Raw genomic sequence first — 23695 nt, forward strand, 5'->3', positions numbered from 1 at the left:
AGACCTGACGGAGATGCTGCGGGCGCTGGGCTACCCCCGCCTCGTCTCCATGGAGAACTTCCACGCGCCCAACTTCGCGCTGGTGGCCGAGCTGCTGCTGTGGCTGGTGAGGAGGTGGGTACGGACGGATGGCAGGGCGCCCATCACCGCTCTGGGCAGCCTGTGCTGGTGCCTCGTTGCCTGTATGGTAACAGAATTCTTCCTTATATCCAATCTGAATCTCCCTTCTTTTCATTTAAAGCCATTTCCCCTTGCCCTACCACAGCAGCCCCTGCTAATGGCTGCCCCCTTCCTCCTTACCGCCCCTTTAGATATTGAAAGTACCCTGTACCCCAACCAGAGTAATGCACACTGGCAGCTCTTCTATCACCTTCTTCTTTCACCTTGGCTTTGTAGAGCATCTGTGCTGTTTCCAAAAGAGGTGCTGTCCTGCTGTACTTTCACAGCCATTTAACCCATGGACAGACTTTGTTTGAATGCTTATGGAACCTGGCTTCCTAATCAAATCATCTCCTTTCTCCCACGTGAGTGAAAAAATAACCAAAGCTGCTGCTCGTAACGTGGTATATTACAGTGGAAACCACGACTGTGAACTGCTCGCCTAATTACTGTTTCTTTGGCCTGAATTTGTAATTAATATTTAACAGCTGGGAATTTAAGCGTAATGGATGTGTTTCCTGAATGTTCTCACAGTGTATTATCAATAAAATTGGGGGTTACTTATAAATGATTCACAAGTGCTGGAATTGAGTTACATACACATTCTTTGGAACAGGGCTGTTACGGTGTCTGCATTACTTGTTGCCTTCACCTCGTGTTTAAAGCCACAAATCGGAGTTCCCTCGTGGTGTGTAGCAGCACCACCACACGACAATAGAAAGAAATTAAAGCTACTGCTTTTTAAAACAGCATTTTTCTAATGTACCCACGTGCTTAAGAAGCTCAAACCTGTGTGTTGTAACATTAATGAGCCCAGGAGGGAGGTGGTTTGATCTCAGACCAAACCACAACTGAACACCAGCATCCTTCTCTGTTCAGAGTTAGGCTCATGCATTGACAGACAGCTTTTCTGCTGGAGAAGCCTTTTGATTGCACTTTAAAGCACAGAAAATACTTTGCACGTGCCTTGCTTTTAGTTGCAAACATGATTTGAAAGAGAAGATTGGGGTTTAGTTTGAGTTCTGTAAGCTCTTTGTGCTTTAAGTAGGAAGTTATTTTCTAAGTGTTTCATGGACTTCATTTTGTCAACTCCATTTTGATCCTTTGCAAAACCCGGATTGAAAATGTACATAGTTCCCCAAAGGACCAATTCCTTCTGGAGAAACATCTCAGGCTTTACAGCTTTTGCATTTTGGGCACAGCCCCAGTGTGGCACTGTGGGGCCTTGACAGCCCTAACTGCAGTAGGAGCTGAAGAGCTGTTTTCCAGTCTCATATGTGTTGGGTTTTTTTCATTTCTTTCTGACTTCGCCTCTCAAGTGAAGCGTCTCCTTAACCCTGCATGTGTATTTCTCATCCAAATCTATGTGTGCTTCCACAGGTATGAACCTCAGTCTGACATTCCCTCTGATGTTGAGACAGAACAGGACCGGGTTTTCTTCATTAAGGCTGTGGCTCAGTTCATGGTACGTCTGCTTATTTCACACTGAAATACTTGTTCCATGTTAGCTTGAGTGATTTCCCTCTTAATCCCTCACAGTTTCCTTGTGAGGGGTGGCTGATCTGTGCTGTATTCTTGTGATGTATGTCAAATTTCAGGCAGCATTGTTTCCTGTCCAAAGTAATCACATTCAGGTTGTAAAACTGACCGACATATTCTGCTCAGGATTAAAAAGAAAAAGAAAAAATAATAAGAAGATGAAAAGGAAGGGAGAGGGAACTTTATTTTAGAACTCATCAATAGTAAAGCTTCAGTCCTTGCAGTGATAGAAGCGATACAACTCCATCCCTAATTTTGTGTGTGGTTTCATTTAAGTTGTAGGAGTAGGTAGAATAGGAATAGTCCTACTTGATCCATAGGCTGTTTGGGGCTCAGTGTTGTATTAGTTCTGTATTTGCATGGCTCCAAAACAAGGCCCTGTGGGGTCCTGCTGTAGTAGTGACCCTAAGCTTGCACAGAGCAGTCTGTGTCCTTACTGAGATCTTGTGCTGTTGCATCTGACTTTATAAAATTGGGAACTACACATCTAATGCTAAAACAGTATTAATCTTTATCACTTTATACTTTGAGTGGAAGAAAAAGATGAGAGTGAAAGATATAGTGAATCTATTTAAAATAGATGCAGAGGAGATTCTTGCTTATTTACAGATAACTTTGGATGCCAGATTCAGTTGTGTGCTTCAGTGGTTATAAACTCTGATGGATGTTTTCATTATGATATTGAATCATACTTCAGCATTCTGCTGTGCGTGCCTTCTCACTTATTCAATTGAGGCATACTTTTCTCAGAGCTAATCTTTTACCACCACTTAGAGTTGCTGTAAAATAGGTGGCTGCATCTCAGGCTTTCCAGATGTGAGGTTACCTGCCTGAATAAGCAGTGCCATTATGGCAATCTGGGACACACATGTAGTTGTATGTGGTTTTTGCCTCTTTTTTCCTAAATTGTCTTTGAGTGAAAAACTTTTTTTTCTTTTTCTTTTTGCTTGGCATTGATTTTTCTCTCTTGAGGCTGAATGGAGCTGAAATTGGAATTCCTGCTTTTAACCACATCCTCCGTGGTGTGTTGTGTTGGTTTTCTTTGTGTAGTGGATGTTTAACATTTAATGACATACTTCTCTTAAAATTTTATCCCTGCTGTTTCCATGATTCAGTTTTTTTTTAGATCCTTTCTACTGAAAGAGTGGGAAAGAGGACGTGTTTGGCTTTCCACATTGAATGTTGGTTCAGCTGAGGTCGTGGCAGACAACGTTTTCAAAAGCGATTAAGGGTTTTTGTACTGCAAGTCTCATAGTGGCCCTGATCAGAGTGTACAACATCCATAACCTGTTCTGAAGGCTCCAGGGCCTCCTTTTGGCTGTGTGGTTTGCATGAAGTAGGTTCAGCCACCTGGCAGGGGATGCGAGAACTACACTCGTGTCCATTCTGTGACAGATGTGTGGTTTCGATGATGCTCGCTTTTCTCCTTTGCTATTTTGAAGTATAAAAAGAAGATATTGTAATTTCTAATGTGTTTTTTCTTTTCAGAGATGGAAGGCAAGAGAATGAAGTCAGTAATATTATAACAGGGAATAATTTGAGAAACAATAAAATACTCTGAATCTACTGCTGGAGGAGAAGGCAGATAAATTAGGATAATTGATCTTATTCTTGTAACTCATTAAGGGTGAAATTTACCTCTCTGCGGCATCATCACAAGACCTGGGCAGCACTTACATTCCACTTAAACCTAATTTGAGTTTAAGTGGTGTGCAGGGGTTTTGCTGATCTTCACATGGGGAAGAATTAATGAACAGTTTGAGTTTTTTTCATTCTGGCAATTATCTGCAAATGTTCTGACATACAGAAAGTACACACATCTCAGGAAGGTTTCTTTAGAAATGACAGTGATGTGGTTAAGCAAATCTCTTTCCCAACAGGAAGATTTATCTGTTTAAAGCAGACAGCAGCGCCTCCAGTGAGAGTTTCTGAGTGAAGTAGGAAGGGGTAGATGGAGATTTTGCTGTTTTTTTTTGTGGCTTGATGGTTTCTTTCTTTGCAAAGGCTACCAAGGCCCACATAAAGCTCAACACCAAGAAGCTTTACCAGGCAGATGGCTATGCGGTGAGAGAACTGCTGAAAGTCACCTCTGTGCTTTACAGCGCAATGAATACGGAGGGAATGGAGCACACAGACATCCCCGAGGAAGACAGCAGCAAATTCAAGTTCGATCTTGGCTCCAAAGTAAGGAAAGCTTTTACTTTTGGTATGGGCGAGAGTGTTGTGTGAACCTGTGAAAAACAAATGTGTTTTCTGAGACTTAAGGAGAGAACGTTCTCACAAGGAAGTTGGTACGGCTTCATCTTGGTTGAGGTTAGATAGTACAAGGAAATAGTGGCACCAAATTGGTTATAATTATTTTGAAATGCTGTTAAAATTGCAGGGATGTTGGAGTACACAAGGATAAAGGTGATTTTCTATCTATTAACATCATTGCAACATGCGAGCTTCCTAAATACTGACAGAACGTTGGATTTTGGGCCAGTTTGCATTGAGCTAAAAGGGAATATTCATATTGCCCAAACAGACATCAAAGCCATCCAAGCCTTTAAATGCCTTCCTGGGATACTAAAGAAAGCCATGCTTTGTTAAATAAGAGTTATTGTTGCTGCTCTTTGTTACTTTTAGCACCTCTTCTATATCCTTATGTAACATTTGATTATTTTGTAGCAATGCTCTCCGGTGTCTGCCTGCTTGGCAGTAATATTGCTGTTCTTGAAAAGATGGCAGAACCACAATTATTCCTCTTTATGGGGAAAGCACTTCAGAGAAATCATGAGAAAAAACACTTCCAGATGATCCGTGCTCAGTTCTTACACAGTGTCCAGGCAGCCTATGTCTAAATGGTGCCTAATCAAGGCCATGTTTAATCCTGGAGGTGGACTTGCTCTGATTCCAGTGGACAGTTTCAGTGCTGTGGCAGTTTCAGTCCCTGTGATGGCCTTCTTTTTAACGTAAAAATAAGAAAAATCTGTTGTTGATTTTCTCTGTGATATTGTGGATTCTCTTTTACTGTTCTGTGCTGTTGCTGTGTTTCCAGATTGCTGACTTGAAGGCAGCAAGACAGCTTGCTTCTGAAATCACCTCCAAAGGAGCAAATCTGTATGATTTACTTGGCAAAGAGGTAGAGCTAAGGGTAAGTACGTCCTGGAGAGTGGATAAGAACATCTGTTTGCTAGGCGCTGTAAAGGAGAAAGGTGCAGAAAGTGTGAGCAGCTGCTTGTAACAGCTGCATCTGAAATGAATATTCTGTTGATTGCAGGAATAGGTCAAAGTTTGTGTTTTCTTCCCATCCACATTAATGCCTGGATTGCAGTAAAACCGAGAGAACGCTTTTGGCATTTCTCCTTGAGAAGAAAACTGAAGTAATCTCTGTAGAACTGTTTGGAAATATTGCCTTTACGTTTATGTTTCAGCAGTGCTGAGACACATATTCTGAAATATAAATTATTAATGCTTTGAGTTATCCAAGTGCAAGGCTCATTATTTCTGTTACAGTAATTGAAAGGCATGGAAGCCTGCAGGGTACAAATTCTTCAGTTTAATTGTAAAATTGCCAGCTACTGCATGAAGTCACGGATGTGTCATCAAACACTTTGCCAATAAGTCTCCCAATTTCTTTCTCTAATGAGCTTATCCGTAATGCTGGAGGTTATTTGTTTACTGATAATAGACATTTAAACAAGGGAAGCCCTGGAAGTTCTGGTATCATTTTTTTGGTAACCTTCATGTTTGTAATATCAGAGCTGTAGGAAGCACATCCTGTAAGAGCAGCAGGCTGTGTGCCTTGACAGCTAATGTTCTTAGGTCCTTGCTTGGTGGAATGCGAGTGTTTGAAGGAATAGATGGTGTGCAGATTGTGCGAAGCATTGCCTTTCCTGCAAGGTATGACAGTGTGGTGTACAGACACATGAAAGACATGAATACTTTTAGAAAGGAGAGAGGAGTGATAATCAACATGAATTCAGCATACACCAGTCTTCCAGGATGGTTAATCAGCTACTTCTCGTCTGGTATTCTTTGCTTAATTTCCTGTCTTTGAAATAATTTTCAGATGAAGACCACTTAATGTGTTAATGTTTGATTTAGAACATTAAGCTGTGCTGTCATTGTAGTCACCACCTATTAGAACTCAGCTAGAAAGCCAGGTGCAGGCCAGTGTAGGTCAACCTGGTTAAGAAGTACTTCAGCATTGCTTTGAATTTGGGCATTGTTTCATCACTTGAAATTGAGGCTTTTAGGAGCCCAACTGACTGCAGTATTGGGCCTTATAAAAGGGACCTGCAGGAGTACAGAGCACTGAGAGCGTGGAATGGAAAATCAAGAGCTGAGGGAGTGCTTCATTGCAGCCACTTCTCCTTGCGCCCATTAAGAGAACTTCAGCATTACACTATTTAAGGTGCAGTTTGTAAAAGGGCAATTGATTATTTACACTGGAGAGTGTCTTTTTTACCATGTAATGATTGAGGACACGAGCGGGAGCTGATGGATTTTACAGAGCAGCTCAGTTTACATCTTGCAGAAAGATTTGACAGACTGTATTTGTTATCTCCAGGAAATCCTGTCTTAGGAAAGATGACCTCTGCTTCTGTCTCATTAGCTCTGAGTTTGTATCTTAAAAGCATAACATGGCACCGTGACAGGAGAGCCTGCGGAATGCAGCACAGAAGCTGTGATGCTGGGTTCCTGTGGTTTGTTCCTGGCTTCAACCTTATGAGTGATTTTTTAGAGCTGAAAATCTCATTTCTTTTGGGGTTACAAAGCCACAAGGTTGCACTAAGCAGACTTCCCTTTAACTGTGCAGCTTTATGCTTTGTTCTAAAGGTTACTGGTGATGGTGATTACTTATCTTTTGGTTCTTACTGCTGTCAGTTTCTTTATTGCAAATGAGGACTCTGCACTTGTGGTGTGTTTGAAAGAGAAAGGGACAAAAGTCAGTTGTAGCCTCTTTGGAGTGTAACCAGTCCTGGGGGTACATCTATGTCTGTGCCTGGTAGCACAGTGGGTACGGTCTTCCCTGGGGACTGTGTTGGTGTCCCATTCTATTGAGAGAATGTTGTAAAATGGGGGCAATAAAAGCACTTTCACAGAGTGTTTTTAACTAGGATCTCTTCTTTTTATTCTTTATGGCAAATGTATTGAATCGTATAATGAACATATGAATTGATGGGAAGGGATGAAGAATTTGTGTTCTGCTAGGAACTGGAAGGTTCTTCATGAAAATTCACCTATTGCTACTATTTTTTTACAAAATGGCAGTTTCGATGCTATAAAAATTATTTGCAGCCCATGTGCTGGAGAAAGCAATCTCCTGAAAATGAGCTGAACTTAAAGCTGTTATTCTGAGTTGTTTACAGACTGCTTGTACCAGGGAATTGCTGTGACCCAAGCTCTGGGCAGATTGACTGCTTTTGGCAGCCATGCCCCTTGTTGCATGAGAAGAGAGTAGAGGCAGGCACACCAGTGCCTTTGGGAGAGGTTGGAAAATAGAAGTGAGACTTAATAGAAGAGATTCCCCCCAGTTAGTTTCCATCTTTTCAGGAGCCACAAATCAAAAACCTCACCCACCCTCAATTAGATACTGGGGCTACTGTAACTTCTGTGCTTGTAAAACAGATGTAATGGTTTTCTCTTCCTATCTGGAGCTTAAGTAGTAATAAGGGGAAATGTTGTTTTATGGTTTTCTGATAGTATCTACACTCTGGCTGTGATTCATTATAGCCACAATTCAGTTCAGGAGTGCTAACGTCTCAGAGCTGCTGAGCCACGTACTTGTCTTGGAGTGTGGCTTTGTGCTTCAGGAAGCAAATGGGAGAGGGAAACACAGAACAAACTTACAGGAGGGAGGTGAACTCAGCTCTGTGGAGCAGTAGGGCTGAGCTGGATGTGCAGTGGGGTCACTGGCTCTGCACTCCACCATGCAGTTTGCTGCTTGGCCGGGTTGCCTGGGGGGCAGCTGTGCTGTGGAAGCCTTTGAAAACTGTTGAAGCTTGGTCGGCTTTGTGTTTTAATCCTGTAGAACTTCTCTACCACGTTCCTGTTTCCACAATGAACCTCTGTAAAGAAACTCCTTTGTTGCTGAAGTTAAGCTGGACATCTTATGGGGGCCAAGAGCATGAGCTGCCAGCCCTGCTATTCCCATGTTTGTGTTGGAGCAGCAGAAGGGCAAAGGGAGCTCAGTGTGACAGCCCAAAGCAGCCACCTGGCAGCAGCAGCTCCATCCTGGCTACGGTGCAGCATCGTTAGGGGATCCCTAAAGGGGATTTCTTACTCACAGTTGGTGGCAGGAGGATGTCACTAGGAAAATAGGGGTTTTACAGTAACCTTGGGACAGGTGATTCATTGCTTGTAACCTGATAGATTAGATTTCATCATCCTCATTTTGCCTTTCAAATATTTTAAAGTAATTGAGCTATATAGAGCTCACTTGAGTATGAAATGAGCTCATCAAGTGAGAGGCTGAGAGCCAAATGCAGTTGTTTTCTGCCATCACCATTAAGTCTGATAATGCCCATGGAAGCCAGTAGAGTTGCAGTTATTTCTAAATAGCCAGTGCTGAGGTCAGGAAAGAATTGCCTGTAATTTCACACCATCCTCCCCAGATTCTTTTCTCCACAGCCTGCTGGGATGGGATCCTACGCCTGCCCTTCCCACTCTATTTCAGATGGGCAGAAGTGCTGTGAGCTGTGAACTCGTGGGGAATTAGAACCTTGTGTGCAGATATCAAAGCAGTTGCCATTCTTTGAAGGTTACTTTTAGTATTTTTTTTTAATGTGAAGGTTATTGATTTCCATTTCTTGTTTCCTTTTGCTATTGCATGGCTAAGTAATGCATGCACTAAATTGCGTTGGTGGAGAGATTGTGCTATTAGAGAGCAATAGGAGAGCAGTTTGGTTTATTTCTTCATTACATTTTATGTGCCGAACCTGTTGCATATATTAAAGTGTGTTGACGGCTGTGATACTGTGCTAATGAATTTGATAACTCCAGTTCATCCATTTCCAAATGCTGAAATGGAGGATCTCAGAACCCAGGCTTAGTTAAGCTGAGGCCTTGTGTTTGTATTCCTGAGTGAAGACTGCTTCATTTTCCTGTGGTTGTAAAGGAAACGCTGGCATTTGGCACTAATGGGTTGAATACATCTGTTTTCCTTGTCTCTGCACCTCCTGGGGAAAGATCACTGGGAAAAGTGAAGTAAAACTCATTTTTATTTCCTATAGAAACGTTGACTCTGATTTGTGTCACAACCTTTCCTTTCTCCATTAGGAGCTCTTTTTGCACGTAGTTGGTACAGGAGCTGTGTGGAAAATTGTTATGCATGAAGTAAATGATTGTTCCGAGCCATAGGTCACTTTAATAAATTACTTTCTGAATGAAAACAAATTTCAGCTAAAGGAGGGAAGAGTTTATTAAGGGAAAGTCTCTATTAGATCTATTGCAGATGCATCATGATGTGAATGTGTCTGCATTTGTTGGGAAGGCTGCTTGTTTGCTTGGAAATGTGGCAGTCTGTCTTTGTGAGGCCTTTATAAATCCATCATTTCCTGACTGCCCTTCTGGTGTATATGTAAATTGCTTTCAGAATTAATCCATAACGTTAGAAACAACCAACAAAGATCACCATCATTTCATTAGGAACGCTGGAGGGATCAAAGCCTACAGGTGCTCCTTTGCTTCGTTCAAACCACATGCAGTTGGTTAAGATTCTGCAGGGAAACAAGGAGTGTGTAAAGCTCTGCTTATCAAAAAGTCCCAGATGTCCCTTTTGGCTTCACTAAGAATCTGGATGTTATGTTTGAGAAGGAGAATGATTTCCCAGTGAACAACCCTACAAAAAGCCTTTTGGTTTTCAAATGCATTTGGCCCAAATGTTGGCAAGGCAGTTCACTGCTTCCACTCTTACCAGTCCATGCATAGAAACTGGAAAGTTGGAATTCAGAGAGTCTGGTTTTGAATATGCACCCTACAAATTCTATGCACAGAGATGTGTTTATCTCTATTTTACTCTCTTACTGGGACTTCTGCATTGTATGGCTGATTTTTCAGAGTGTTTTTTATCCAGCTTTGGAAGGAGAAGAAGGCGTTCGCACTTTTGGATTTCTAGCTTTTATTCCTCCTCTCAGGTGGGTAATGCTGGTTTTTGGGTGTGGAGCAGGAATGGAGAGCTGTTATTCAGGTTTCATCCTCCCTGTCCCTCTCTGCATCATTTTCAATGCTCAGGATGACCAAAACGCACACAAACTGACATGAATTCAGTCTCTCCCAGAGGGGGTTTACTGACTAAATCTCAGTTAGCTCTAAGCCATGTAAAACTGAAGAAAGGTGAAAATAATCTTTCTTTTAATGCACTTTGTGCAGAGGGTGGGCAGCAACTTTGGGCTGTGTGCTCGTTTTCCTCTTGGCTCTTACTCCATCTGTGACCTTGAACAAGCTGTTTAAACCCTGCCATCCTCTTGTGTAAATAATTTTGTAACTGTGTAGGTTAAAGCTCTTAACAGCCAGATAAAATGTTTCCTAGTCTGCAGACGATACATTTCTAAGTACAGGCTATTGGAATGTGTTACTGTTATGTATGCACACAGTGTAAGTTTGTTCCAAAACTGATGAAGCCATTGAGAATCCCTTTTACAACTTGTGGCGTGCTTGAGTTAACCTCACAGGAGAGCTACGACATTTAGATCCAGCTGTGGAACTGAGATAGCATTAGTAAAATGAAAAGAGGTACCACCAAGGCAATCTCCCCACTCAGTGCTGTGTGCTGCCTGCCTCTGTTTGTAAGGAGAGAGGCGGCTCTCACTGAATTGTGGCTGCTCCCTTCGGTCCTCTGTGAAAGTTAACTATAAGAAATTGTTTTGTTTTAGCACTGAAAGCATTTTCCATCTGCCAAATGTTCCTTCTGGGCTCCTGGTGCTGCCTGGGGGGGAAGTGGGTAAACTGATTTCTCTCATTTCCTGTGCTTTGGCTACGGAGTTGCCACACACATCTCAGAGATAAAGTGATTTCTAGTGGAAATTGGTGGCTTGAAATGTTCAGAGCTCTGGAGAATGACCTAGCTTACTGCAGGTGGGTTTTTCCAACTGCGGCTTCAGACCTAACCCCAGCTTACCTCTTTTTGAGCAAAGGGGATGAATGCAAAGGGAGAAGCCAAAATGAAACCTTGCAGTTACACAGAGAAGTTGAGTGGAGACTTTGGATTGCTTTAGCCATAACCATGGGTATATATTATGTGGATATAGCATTTTTAATTACATGGTTTATGTAACAAAGGATTTTCCCATTAGTATCTGGCTTGGAATCATTAGCAAACAGAGAGGTGGCACCTTTGCATCTTGTGAACCAGTTATTTCAGTGCAGGGAAGGTTTTATCAACTGACTGGGATATCTGAATGCCTTGTTGACAAACCATTCTAGTATGGCTGGGAAGAAAATTGCATCCAAACCATCTTTTGTATGTCAAAGCATCTGTCAAGCCTGTGTGACTGAAGGAAGTTCCACTTGATGATTGGGCTAAATTACAAACAGTTCTGATTGCCTGGTGAGGTTGGAGTTCCTCATTATTCCTAACCTTCCTTTGTTTGGCACAAGGTACAGCCATGTCAAAACTTCTATTACATAAGGGGAAAATGCAATGACTTAAATTGCTTTTGTTTTTGTGTCATAGACCCACTCCGTATTCCTGTCCATGAGCACAGTAGCCATCCCATGGCCAAGCTTTCCTGGGAACAGCAGCCCATGTTGTGGGGCAGTGCTTAGGGAAATCACAGCCTTGATCTGAGTTATGAGTTTGAACTGTCTCTGGGTGGCTGTGCTGTGCATTCACTGCCTGTTCCTGCCTCACTGCAGCTTTGCTGAGGGCCTTTGTGTGTTGTCAAGGTCTGAAAGATGCTGAAGAACACTCTGTTGTTGCTGCTGCTTTTTCTTTCTGAGATCGTAACCCTTCCTGAAGTCTTCCTTTTATTGTAATAAGGAAAGGAAGTACTTTGAAAGGAGGCACTGCACAGCCTCTTGCCTGCCTGCCAGCCTGACTTTTTGGGCACTCTGCTCTTCATTCCTTTATAGAAACCACAAAGCATGCTCCCAGCTATCCGTGCTGCCTAAGGCCATGTCTACCTGGAATAGGAAATGCAGAGACAGCTTTGGCTGTGCTGAAGGAAACATGTTTGTTGACCTCTTGCTGGAAGAGGCATCAAGAACCTCCTCCTGCTTTAGGGCCCCTGCTCCAAGGGGAGGCAGGGGATGCCTCTGTGGGTCTGTGGGCTGCTGAGATGAGCATACAGGGATGCAGCTTCATGGGTGTCTGGAAACAGCAGCAACCTCAATTAGCTTGGGCTTTAATTTCCTGAGGAAGAAAATAGGCTGCTAGTTAGTAGAAATAATCAAGGCCTTCTGAAGGAACTTTGTAATGTCCCTCCCTTACCTTTCTGTTCATACAGAGCTCCACCTAATGATGCATTCTGTTTGGGCCAAATGGGCTCAAAGTGCATGTTAATGAACTCCCTGAATAGTGAATGGTCTAAAAGTAGAGTTTTATGACCTGCACAGATAGCAGCAGTTACAAAACGTGTATTTGGATGGAATGTGGGATATAATGCTTCCAGAAGGCAGCAGAAAGTGGTGGTGAGGAGGTATTTATGTATGCAGCAGTCTTGTAGCTTGCCAAGCAGGATTTAACGTGGGGTCAAAAAACATTAATTACATGCTGAGACTTGTACATTGGAGGAAAGTTTTCATGTCTGCTCCCTATGACAAAAAAAAAAGATGTTTAGAAACCTCTGCTAGACCTGCACAATGTATGCATGTATTACACAACATTCATCATGAGTGACTTGTGTGCTAGTTGTGCTTAATTACTCACCGTCAGTCCTTACTGTGCTTCAGAAGATGTACATCCCGTTCCCCATTCATCAGGCATGCCAGGACCTGGTTGGTTTGTCTGCTTCTGAGGCAGTGTGATGGAAAACTAAAGCTGGTTGGGAATGCTTCACTGGATAACTGCTACGCTTGTTTTTGTAGTAGCAGCTCTTCATTTTTAACCGTATATAAAGCTCCTAGAAGGTGGAAAAATACCTCTGAAGGCAGTGGTGGGGTGCATTAGCAGGAATGGCAGCGTTATCCTGGCCCCGCTTTCTGTGCATAGTCGGCGTGTTTGACTTTTCTGCATGGTGGCATTACTTGGTGGCCGGGCAGTCCATGAGTTCAGGATGGCTTTGGTGCTCCCAGATGTGCCAACAGGGACGTGCTGCAGTAGGAGTGAGTTAGCTGGTGTGGGAGCCAGGGCACTGGCGCTGAGCTGGGATGAACACTTGAGTAGATTATTTACACAGAAGGTGTTTTGAAGGCTCCAGAGTCAGTGGTGTTTCCTGAAACAACTGCAATATGGTTTTGCTTTAGGGGAATTTGTCTTCACTCATGATGCCCAGGCTGGTGCAACATCAGGGTCAGCTCTACCGTCCCATGGGCAGTACCCTGTCAGGCCGGGCTCTGGGCTCTGCCTGGTGTGCAGGCAGCTGGCTGGGATCTGACAGCTTCCTCACTTCTTAAGGGCATTTTCATTTCCAAAGAAAACAAAGTTTTTGAGTGCCAGGCAGCCAGCTCACCCGGTAGTGCTTCCAATTGGCTTCCTCCAAAGTGAGATGCAAAACTTGAAGAATTAAAATCTCAGCTGCTCCACGCTATGCCGAGTAGCTGATCCTGAGAGGGTGGAAGTGCCAGCCAGTGTCGTCTCTTATGTGCTTTTGTGCATTCTCTTTAATAATTGTCAGCTTTGGTTCATCAGAAATAATTTTACACTTGGCTTCTGTGATTTTTAATTAGTATTTATTATGTAAAGCTGTGGCCAGGGAGCTCTCTGAACACTCTGAACAGGAAGCATGGGTAAGTGGTGAACAACAAGTTTGTCCACAAATACCTCTCTGCTTTTGTATATGTTTGTTTTCCTAAGTTGTAATTACCAGCCTTAGTCCTAAATTGTTCTGCTTCGTAACTCCTCTGGCATCAATAATTTTTTCTATATTTTTCACCTCTCCTGAGAGCTCTATTTTTAATGGTTAATTTAAAGGAAACCTCTTGCGTATTATAGTATGCGTTCTGATTAGTACACCTAATTGTGAAGAGTACATTACTTTAAATGAACAAATCCCTGTTTCTCAGCTTGGTTTCATTGGCACACTTTTTTTCTGAGCGGATGGAATAGTGAGTACAGCTGGTAGCAGCGCTGTGCCTCCCTCGTGCTTGGGCAAAATCAGAATGTTGGCTTGCTTTTGAGCGTACAGCCTGTACCCACGAGCACAAACACAGGCTTTAAAAGTGCCATTTGTTGTGTCAGTCTGTATTTCATATAGGGTAAGAAGTAGCGGTGGTGACAAGGTGGGCTGGCAGGAAAGCACGCCTGGTTTGCTCCTGTGTGGAGTCACAGAGTGTCAGAGCAGGTTTGTTACCTGGAAGCCATTTTCTGTCGGGCAGTGGGATGTGTCCCAGTGACAGATACACATGGAAACTGTTACAAACATCCATTAAATAAATGGATGGAGATGTGGGAAGCTGGAAAAACCTTCCACCTTTTCTCCTAAATCAGCAACCAATCAAACGTTGAATCACTTGGGACCAGAACTGGGAAAGCCCATACATCTACATCACCTCAGTTCCATGTGGTTGTAAAAGTCTCCCTGGCTTGGCTCAATGGGTTCATTCTGCTGATGTCTCTGCACTGTGCTCAGCTGCCTATGCTAGCTGTGCTGTAAAGATGAGGATATCTTGTTTTGTAGCATGTTTTGTTTAACACCTGATAACCAGTGCGGTTTCAACAAAATCTGCATTCAATAGTAGTTGCAGTTGAAATGATAACTTAGCTTGTTTTGAAGTTACCTTAATTGCTCCATGTTGACCCCAGCCTCAGTTAACTGACCTTTTCACAATCTCCCATTCTTTTAATTGTTTGAGCCTTGGTGCATAAATAATGTATTAGTTTATTTAGCAGATGGTTGAGTTGTTGTTGTTCAGCCATCCTCTGCTCTGCAAATATTACTTTCTTGGCGTGTGTTTAAATCTATGTATGTATTTTTATTTCATAGGAAGCAAGAACAGAATCTATTGCCAGACCTTTGGAGATAAACGAAGCTGAGAAGATGATGAAAGTTGCCATCAACTGTGTTCTGGTAAGCAAATTGATATTTATTATATCGCAGAATCATCCTCTCTTCTGCTGGGCCAAGTAATGTTCCACCTGGGTAGTTAACAGGAAATGTGGAACTTCGGTTCACAGCTAATGTGGATATTGGTCTTTAGGTGACATTAGATGTGTAAACACAAATTCCTCAAGGCAGAGGTTGGTATGTGATGGTGCTTTGTGTCACAGTAATGAAGAGTTACTGATGATCTAGGTGGTTTCTTGGTAAATGAGTTGTGTTCAAAGTGAACCAACCTGTTAAATGTAACTGATTGCTTTCCTTAGCAGAGTGCAGGGGATGTCTGCAAGGTGAGGATCATGAGCTGGAGGTCAGAAATCACAGCCTACAGCAGGACAGATGTGCTGTGTTAGCAGTACCTAGGAGAATGTGCAAAGAGCAGCCCTGCTGCTTGTTGCACTGTTGACTGTGTTGGTTTCACATGTAGATACATTCCTCCAGTTGAAATGACTTTGCTGACAAACTCTTGGTGTTGCAGTCACCACAGCTGCACTGAAGGACAGCTTCCCTTCTCTTTTGGGAGAAAAGGAAAGTCCCTTCTGCATTTCAGTCATGTTCCCCGCCTCTGTTAAGGTCTCAGCAATAGCTTCAGAAGCTCTAGTGGAATGATTGACTTTATCAGCACAGGAACTGACATCGTTGTTTAAACCACGTAAATATTAGAATCACAGCTACAAGGGATATACCTGGAACCCAGAATGCATTGGTACCCCTAGAGCTGTGAAACTGGGCTCTGGAAGCAGGATAGCTGAACTGGGAAGAGGATGAGAAGAGCAGGCACTGTGCTGATTGGGGCATTCCTGAGCATCATTGTGCTTCTAGTTTCAGAGGTATCTTGGTCTGTCCTCATCTCTGGAATGCTGTTCTTGCTCCAGTACTTGGGCTCTGTATCTCTGAACCACTAGCTGCCCTGATAGGCACTGTGCAAGTATAGTAGTTAATTAAATCCTAGTGAATAATGCAAGTTATTTAGCTGCAAACTGTATCCAGTCTAGTCCTGTAATTACAAGGCACGGAGTTCCAGGTTTAAAAAGCCAGTGCATAATCAATAGATGCTTCAGGCAATCTTTCCTTATATTTCTCTTCCTGCTTGCAGTCCATATGAACTCTAAATGTTGTTAATGTGCATTGATATTCTAGGCAGTAGTGCTAATAAACTAACAGGAAAATATTAGAGCAATTGGTGTCTTGAGAATATCAATTTAGCACATACCTCAGCTGGTTTAGATCTGGACCAGTCACTGAAATGACCTATTGTAGCTGAACAGCACGTAGCAATTACTGCTAGAGCTTCAGCAGAAGTCCTCTGTCCCCTTTACTCATCACAGTTCCTGGAGCATGAGCACACTGAATGTGCTCATTTGTTTAAACAGTCTGAAATATCCCCGCTTTCCCCTCTTTATTCCTGTAATGTTTTATGATGTTTGGGATGCTTCCTGGATTTGGAAAAGATAGACACAGCAGGACTCAGAAAGGTGAAGGCAATGGGATAGACTGACTTCTTTTTTTAAAGCGACTTTTTTATGGGTGTTGTGTTTTTTTCTTTCTTTAAGAATGTTTGGAGAAAAAAGCAGGTATTCTAATTGGTCAGTGTCCACATGGTTCACTAACCTGGCCACAGAAAAAAACATCATTGCTTTGCTGGTTTATCTTCTAGCTCATTGTTATAAAGTTATTTGAAAGAATGCAATGAGAGATAATGCAGAAGCATGATCAGCATCTGAAAGATAATTCTACATTATCCTCCCCTTTTAGGAAGAGGTCCAAAAGACTAAGGACATGTTGAGCAATGTGGCTTTGGATGAAGCCAGTTTGGAAGCCAAGATTGAAAAAAGGAAACTGGAGTTGGAAAGAAGCCAGAAGAGGCTGCAGACCCTACAGAGCGTTCGGTAAAGATTATAAAGTGATTATTCATTTCTATGTCAAATTTTCACAGGATAGGTTACTATTCCATCCTCTTATGCTTTTAGTCTTGAAGTAGTGTGTAACCTTAAAAAGAGAAGGTCCTTTTAGATTGGTTTTGTAGACATGGAAAAACAGCTGTGAAAATGAAAATGCTGTTGCAGAATTCTTCACGTACAGGTCTGTATTTCTCTGAGTAGTTTGTTCTTGTTGTCTCCAGTCCTGCTTTTATGGATGAATATGAGAAAATTGAAGAGCAGCTGCAGAAGCAATACACTACCTACCTGGAAAAATTCCATAACCTAACCCATCTGGAGCAGCTCCTGGATGATCAACATCGGACTGAGCAGGAGATGTTTGAGGTAAAACAGCTTAGAAATGCTCAGCAATACTGTATGCTCTGTAGTCCTTGGCCATATAGCAGAAAATGTTGTAATACCTATTACTTGTTGTAGAACCAGCTCAGAATGACTGGCAGTTCACTGACGTAAAGTAACAGCTCTCAAATAGACATGATACACCTTTGCTTTTTCAGTTGGTGAAGTTAAACCAGTGCAATGATGCCTCTTTCCAGTCTCACTTTCCTTGATTCTTTCAAATGACATTTTTTGATCATAGAATGGCCTGGGTTGAAAGGGACCACGATGCTCATCCGGTTTCAACCCCCCTGCTATATGCAGGGTCACCAACCATCAGGCCGGGCTTAATGTTTTCACTTCTTGCTTTAATAATGCTCTTAGTTCTTCCCCATATCTTTGGCCAAAAAAAAAAAAAAAAGTCCTCTATTAAATTCTAATCCAGAAATTAAACCTAAAATCTGATTATTTTTTTCCCTTCTGTTCAAATGTCGTTGAGATTTAATACCAAAAGTAGAAATGTTTTGAATGTGAGTACCTGGAACTGCTTATGAATTCATGCACAGAAGTTAGTAATGCCTTGGCTTACAGCTCTTGAGAGAGTTTTTATTAAGAGATAATAAGATGAGGGAAAAGCCTTTGTCATTCAGGAGTGTTCCTGTGATTAGAATCTGAAGAGCGCTTTTCTTTTACCTTTGCTTATTCCTTCTGTGAGAAACCTAGAGAATCCACACATATACTTCGGCTTTTCATCCATTATGATAAGCACTCAGCAATACTTCAACATTGTCCAGAATTAAAGTGTGTAAAGGGCCGTGACAAAAAGATGTGGATTTTGTGCCTACTTCTGTTACTTGTTATACGTGGTATGTATTAGCAAGCATCAGAACTGGCAACATCTTTAATTAACATGTGCTTGATGTTAAAATACCATTTAGTCTTCTGCATTTGGAATGTTCTTGCCCTGACTGGCAGCCTGCACTGGGTTGTTTCTTACTATGATCTCAAGTGGTAAAGTTACTTGTGCTTAAAGCATCTTTAAATTGCATCGTGTTGGCTGCAATCAGCATCAAGTTTTCCTCTCACATCTAGACCTACAGCTATAGGTCTAGACCTATATGGCTATAAGGTCATGAAGCAGAACAGGGGGTGCCTTATTACAGGCTTGAACATAAGCAGTTTGCTCCAAACGGATGCTGTGTGCTGTCTTTGAGATAATCATCTCTGTGTCATATTCAGAAACAGCAGAGGAAGCATAACAAGGATAATTGCATTTAATCTGTTACAGTATGCAGCCTCTTGAGCTGTTAAACACACTGGAAGTTGTGTTGATTTATTTTTTTTTCTAGTTGTATTTGTCTTTTGCTCCACCAAACAAATCTTAATTATCTTCTGTAGTGGAAGCTCGAGTCAACTCTTCTATCATTGCCATGCATTTTGTTAAATAGCTTGCTAGGAAAAAGCAAGGGCAATGTAATTAGATTAATCCAGCACTCTAGGTACTGTTCAGTACTGAGAACTGATTCCCGGACCCCTTTCTTTGACTCATTGAATGTTTTTGAGAAGAACTTCTATTCTGATTGAGAGGCCATTGCTGAATAATGAGACTAATCTTTAGTGCCCTTAGCCTCAAAGCTGTTTTGGTACCCTGCTGACGTTGCACAGCTAATGACATAGGCCAGAGTGCATTTCCTAATTAGAAAAGTGATTTAAAGATTGTACCCAAGCACACAATTTTAATTAAGTGACATTGAGCAGCTGAAGCAGCATGGCCTTTCCAAACCACAGTGCTGGCTCTCTGTGTGGGTTTCTTTGGTTTGTTCTTTCAAGTGGTGAATGTATGGTTGCATGGAGAGCTTCACTCTGCAAGCCGTGCTGTTGTGGTGTTGAGCTTCATATTGTCATAGAATGGTTTGGGTTGGAAGGGACCCTTAAGATCATCTCATTCCAATCCGGGACACCTACCCCTGGACCAGGTTGCTCACAGCCCCATCCAGCCCAGACATTCCCATCCCTTTTCCCACCCAGTGCCTGCAGTAACATGGAGCACTACCTGGAGGAAAGCTGGCAGGCATCTCCTGCCAAGCACTGCACTGAGAAACATCCCTCAGCATTAGGAGAATCTTGAAGGTTTGCTATTGAATCTCAGCCAAATGAATTGGCAGAACTGAACAGTTAATTGATGATGAAATTACCACCTGCAGAGTACCTGCCTGTTTGATGTGGGAACACTTTGAAACATACGAGAAATCTGAAATTATTTCTCTGCCCTCCACTCTTGCTCATGAGCATGTCGGAAGTCCTAACATGACTCCTCCTTTGGGTGCATTTCTCATACGTATTGACAACCTGTCATGCACTATTTATTATTGGATCCAAGGAATTTAAATAAGAGCATTTTGTCTTTGTGGTTTCCTTTGCCTCTTTTTTCATTTTCAATCACCTCCTTTGTTCCGTTCTCTTGTGCTGCTCGCACCATTAATCCATCTTCTTGCAGGAGCATGGATTTATGTGCCACGTCTTCTTGAAGATTGGTTCTTATTTTTCTACTATGTAAAAAGAGTCGGTGCTATTCAGTAGCTTTTACCCCATTTTTGTGATGAAATTAGTTCTGATGCTTAGACATTAAAGTTATTGGAACTCTGACTGCTATAAAATTCCAAATTTATGGGGTTTTCAGATTCGTGGGCTGAGTTTTTCTACAGGCTTTAATGGATGCCCGTCCTTTAAAGGACAGCACAGGCTGATGCAGTCAAAAAAGGCTTTTTTGGGACTAGTTTGTGTAATGCCAGGATAACTTGGCAATATCCCTTAGCATTTGCTGGCCTTTTTTTTCTCTAGGTGGAATTTATTCTTTCTTGCTCTTTTCAGAGGACGTTGCTGAAGTACTTTCTTCTCCTTCAGCTGCTTCCTTGTAGGGTATTTTAAGACTGCTTCTATGGTGGCACTGTGAGATCTCAACTAAGAAATAAGATGGAATGGTGGACACGAGGAAAAAGATGTTCTAAGCCACTCAGTTCTTCTCTCTGGTTTGAGATAGCTCAAACCCATTTTCTTTTCATCGTTCTGCTGAGTAAGCAGTAAGCAGTCCATCGTGATGAAAGGTTAAGGGAAAAGAAAAGCACACAAATACAGTGTATGGCAAATTTCTCTTTGCAACCCACCCTGCCCAAATAAAACCCCTTCTGCAGTGACCTAATGCTTTCCTACCAGAGCTCCGTGCCTGAAGCAGCTGTTTTGTTTTGTATACATACATGATGGGATATTCAAGTTCTGCTGCACTCTGAGATAAGCTTTGGTTCTGCTGCTTTTTATATCTTTTGCATTGTACTATCCCATTTGAAATACTAACGTTCCCATTGCAATGACTGCTTTCTGAAATAGCCAGGCAGGAGTTTAATATGAAAAGCGGCTGGTTACAGTCTTTAATCTTCTAATGTACACTTGAATTATGACTGGTAGCATTTTTACAGGTACCAGGAGAGCAATCCTGGTCCAGAGTTGCTAAATGACATTGAATATCAGAAATAAAAGTGAGCACAGGCATCTTAATTTTTGTTGCTTCTGTTTTGGCCTTTAGTCCAGAGTACAAGTGTGACAGCACTGGTGGGCTGAGACGTGCAAATCCCAAAGGGGAGAGAAATATGGAGAAGGGAGAGGAGGAGGAAGGGAATGTACAAGGAGAGAGTGAGGGCAGCTGAGCGTAGGAGGAAGGAGAGCAGGAAATTGCTGGCCTGAGAAATTACAGTCACGCAAAAGGGGAAGGTTGTGGAGACAGAGAAAAGGTGGGACAGTGTGTGAAGAGCATCATAGACAAGATGGTGCTGCACAAGGAGCTGCTGCCCCATGCATTCTTTCCACTGAAGCAAAGGTCTGCAGTTCCCTCCCAATATCATGGCAACTAGAATTAGATCTCAGGGGTCCCTCTGGTTGCCCTGCAGTGGTTGTGTGAATGGCTGCTCCTGGTGCCTCATTGATACTGCCTCGCATTAAAAACCCTAGCACAAACTCTGTGGGAAATGAAAACAACTGAGATGAGCATTTCTCAGTGCTCAAAGATCCATGTATTTGTTAGGATTCCCTTGATATCTGATGTGCCAGATGGGTAAACAAAGCTCGCCTTTGTCTCCTTAATGGTCTTCATACTTGACAGATTCTAGAACTTATTATTTTCACAGACCTAGAGATCAAATAGGAATTGATTAAAACCCTAAAAATGCCACATAAACCACACTGTATTCTAATGTGTGATACCCCCTGGGTTGGCTTGGGGAGAATAAAACTGATATTCGTGAAGTCTTAACTATGTTCTGGTAGCTCAGGAGGTACAAGCACAGAATGGCAACTCTGTGTTGCCAACACTGTTTTCACTGGTGTAACTAAATTTAAGAAGGAGCCCAAGGTGAGATTTACTTCCATGAGCTAAAGCAGAGAGAATTTTTGATTAGGCCAGTAACCACTTGGGATTAAAGGAGAAAAAGCTTAGAGTGCTGTGGCAGGGGCTTGGTGAGAGGAGGGTGATGCAGGAATGCATTCTCACATCCAATTCAGCCACAGATCTGAGAAGTGGGATTCATTAAGAGAGTGGAGGGGATTGGTAGGACGGAGGATGAGTTCCCAGGGCAGCTGCTCAATCTTCTTGCACTTGTTATTGCTGTGATTTTTGTGGAAGGAGCTACTTGTTACAGGTTTGTCACTTGGAGGGTTTTCTGACCAACAGCAACACTTAGATTGTGCCTTCAGCTGCTCCTCAGCAGTAAGAGTGAAAAGGATCCTGTGTGTCCAGGCTGGGTGCTGTGATGGGATACGAACACCTTGCACAGGCTGCTCCAGTCCTGTCCTGCTGCTGCTGGTTCTGTTGTGTATGAACTGCTCTGCAGGTGGAGAAGGATCAGGGGGACAGGGCCCACTGAGGGCAGTGTAGTAAGTGATGGGCAGCTTCCTCCTCATGCCAGAGCTTGTTTCTGTGAGGCACGAGGTGTAACATATTTCAGCTTGGGAATCGGTTAGAACTGTTAAGAGATCAGACACTATGGAGCTGCTTGACTTTCAGCTCTTAGCTTGTATTCTCTTTACCCAGTCTTGTTTGGTAAGAAGATAGGGGAAGGAGATTGTTTATATGACAGTCTCTCTGCCTCCTCTGTCTTCCTGCATTATGCTTTTGAATATTCAAAAGTATTTCAGGCATGTGAATCGTGTAACGGACATCTAGCTTGAATTCTGCTTGAAACAGGAGACAATCACAGCTCACTTGGAGCAACACTGATCAAGTGGATCAAGTTTGGGTTTTTTTTTCCCTAGAGATCAACACACACACACTCTGCCATGGGTTGGCTGCTCCATAACAGCTGAGGCTGCCCAGGGCCCCATCCATGGGGCATCTCCATGGCTGGGGCACCCACAGCTCTGGGTAGTCTGTTCCAATGAAAGGGGAAAAACTTCCAAGTGTCGTAGTCAAGTGAAATCAAGGCTGCACCTTGTGCATTTGGACCATGGTACCACGTTCCTCACTCCCTGCTGCACCTAGCTGCCTTCCTCTCGTTACCAATACTGTCACATTCTCTCTTCAGGCAGCAGTTTTTCCAAGTCCTTGTAGCTCACCCCTGCTGAATGAGTGGCAACACTCTATTATGAAAAACAAATCCCATTGTGTGCATGCAGCAAGAGCTAATCTCAGCTGCTTTGTTCTATAACAAAGCAAGAAACAGCTGCTGAGATTAATAGGAAAGGTGAAGATGAGGTGTTCAATCCATCGTCAAATTGGTTCCCTTGGAGTGTACTACAGAGCAGGACGATTACCAATGTGCTCTAGCAAATCACTGGGGGGAAAAAAGAAAGAAAAGAAAACCAGAAGGAAGCATTACTAAGATGCTGAGAGGGATTTCTGGGGTTTGGAGCATGGCTGAGAACAGAAGAAATAACCCAGGCAAAAATTGAGATGTTAGCTTCTGAGCAAAAAGCAAATCAGCCATCGCCAGTTGTTGTCCTGGTGTTCCTTCACACTTATCCCAGTGGTGTTTTCTTCATTTCTTCTCTTTGTCTTCGTTTAGTTGTAACCACGCTGCCTCTCAGCTGGCTCCAGGAAATGTGTCCTTTGTATTCAAAATCCTGCTGGCATTTTCTCCACAACTTCCCCAATACAATTTTGACATTAACTTAAGAAGAAAATACCACGATGCTCTCAATGATCAAACAGTGCCTCAATTCTGGTTTTCTTCTCCCCAGCCTGTTTAGATTTGCCGCTTCTTCAGTCTGAAGGGTTAAGAGTTGTCTTCAATTGAATTATTTCAGCAGCTTGATGTTATTGTTTAGAACAACGCTCAGCAGCATTAGTGCTGTCAGGAAGGACTGCCTGTCAGGAAGATGTGGCTTATTCAAGTCTTGGGTCACTTCCCTAAGTCAGACAGCGAGTGGGTGGCAGAGCTGCTGTGATGTGTGGGTCAGCTGCTGGAGGGCGTTCTTTAATGTGGTGACATATGGGTCTGGATGTCTGAAAGCAAACAGCAGCAAAACAAAAGCCAAACCTCTCCTCCCCGTGCCCAGATGCAGCACACA

General features: G+C 42.7%; 1 protein-coding gene across 3 annotated transcripts in view; it reads left to right on the plus strand.

Moving 5' to 3' along the window:
• The window catches only part of CLUAP1 (clusterin associated protein 1), a 41165-nt gene that overhangs the window by 240 nt on the left and 17230 nt on the right, over positions 1-23695 (plus strand). For all 3 annotated transcript variants that reach the window (XM_072348921.1, XM_072348920.1, XM_072348922.1), the window contains exons 2-8: positions 3-114; positions 1540-1624; positions 3703-3882; positions 4739-4834; positions 14769-14852; positions 16638-16771; positions 17005-17146. In XM_072348921.1, coding sequence (XP_072205022.1) covers positions 3-114; positions 1540-1624; positions 3703-3882; positions 4739-4834; positions 14769-14852; positions 16638-16771; positions 17005-17146 — 833 coding nt within the window. The remainder of the gene's footprint in view (positions 1-2; positions 115-1539; positions 1625-3702; positions 3883-4738; positions 4835-14768; positions 14853-16637; positions 16772-17004; positions 17147-23695) is intronic.

This window comes from Excalfactoria chinensis, chromosome 14, assembly GCF_039878825.1.
Source record: "Excalfactoria chinensis isolate bCotChi1 chromosome 14, bCotChi1.hap2, whole genome shotgun sequence".
Lineage (NCBI taxonomy): Eukaryota > Metazoa > Chordata > Aves > Galliformes > Phasianidae > Excalfactoria > Excalfactoria chinensis.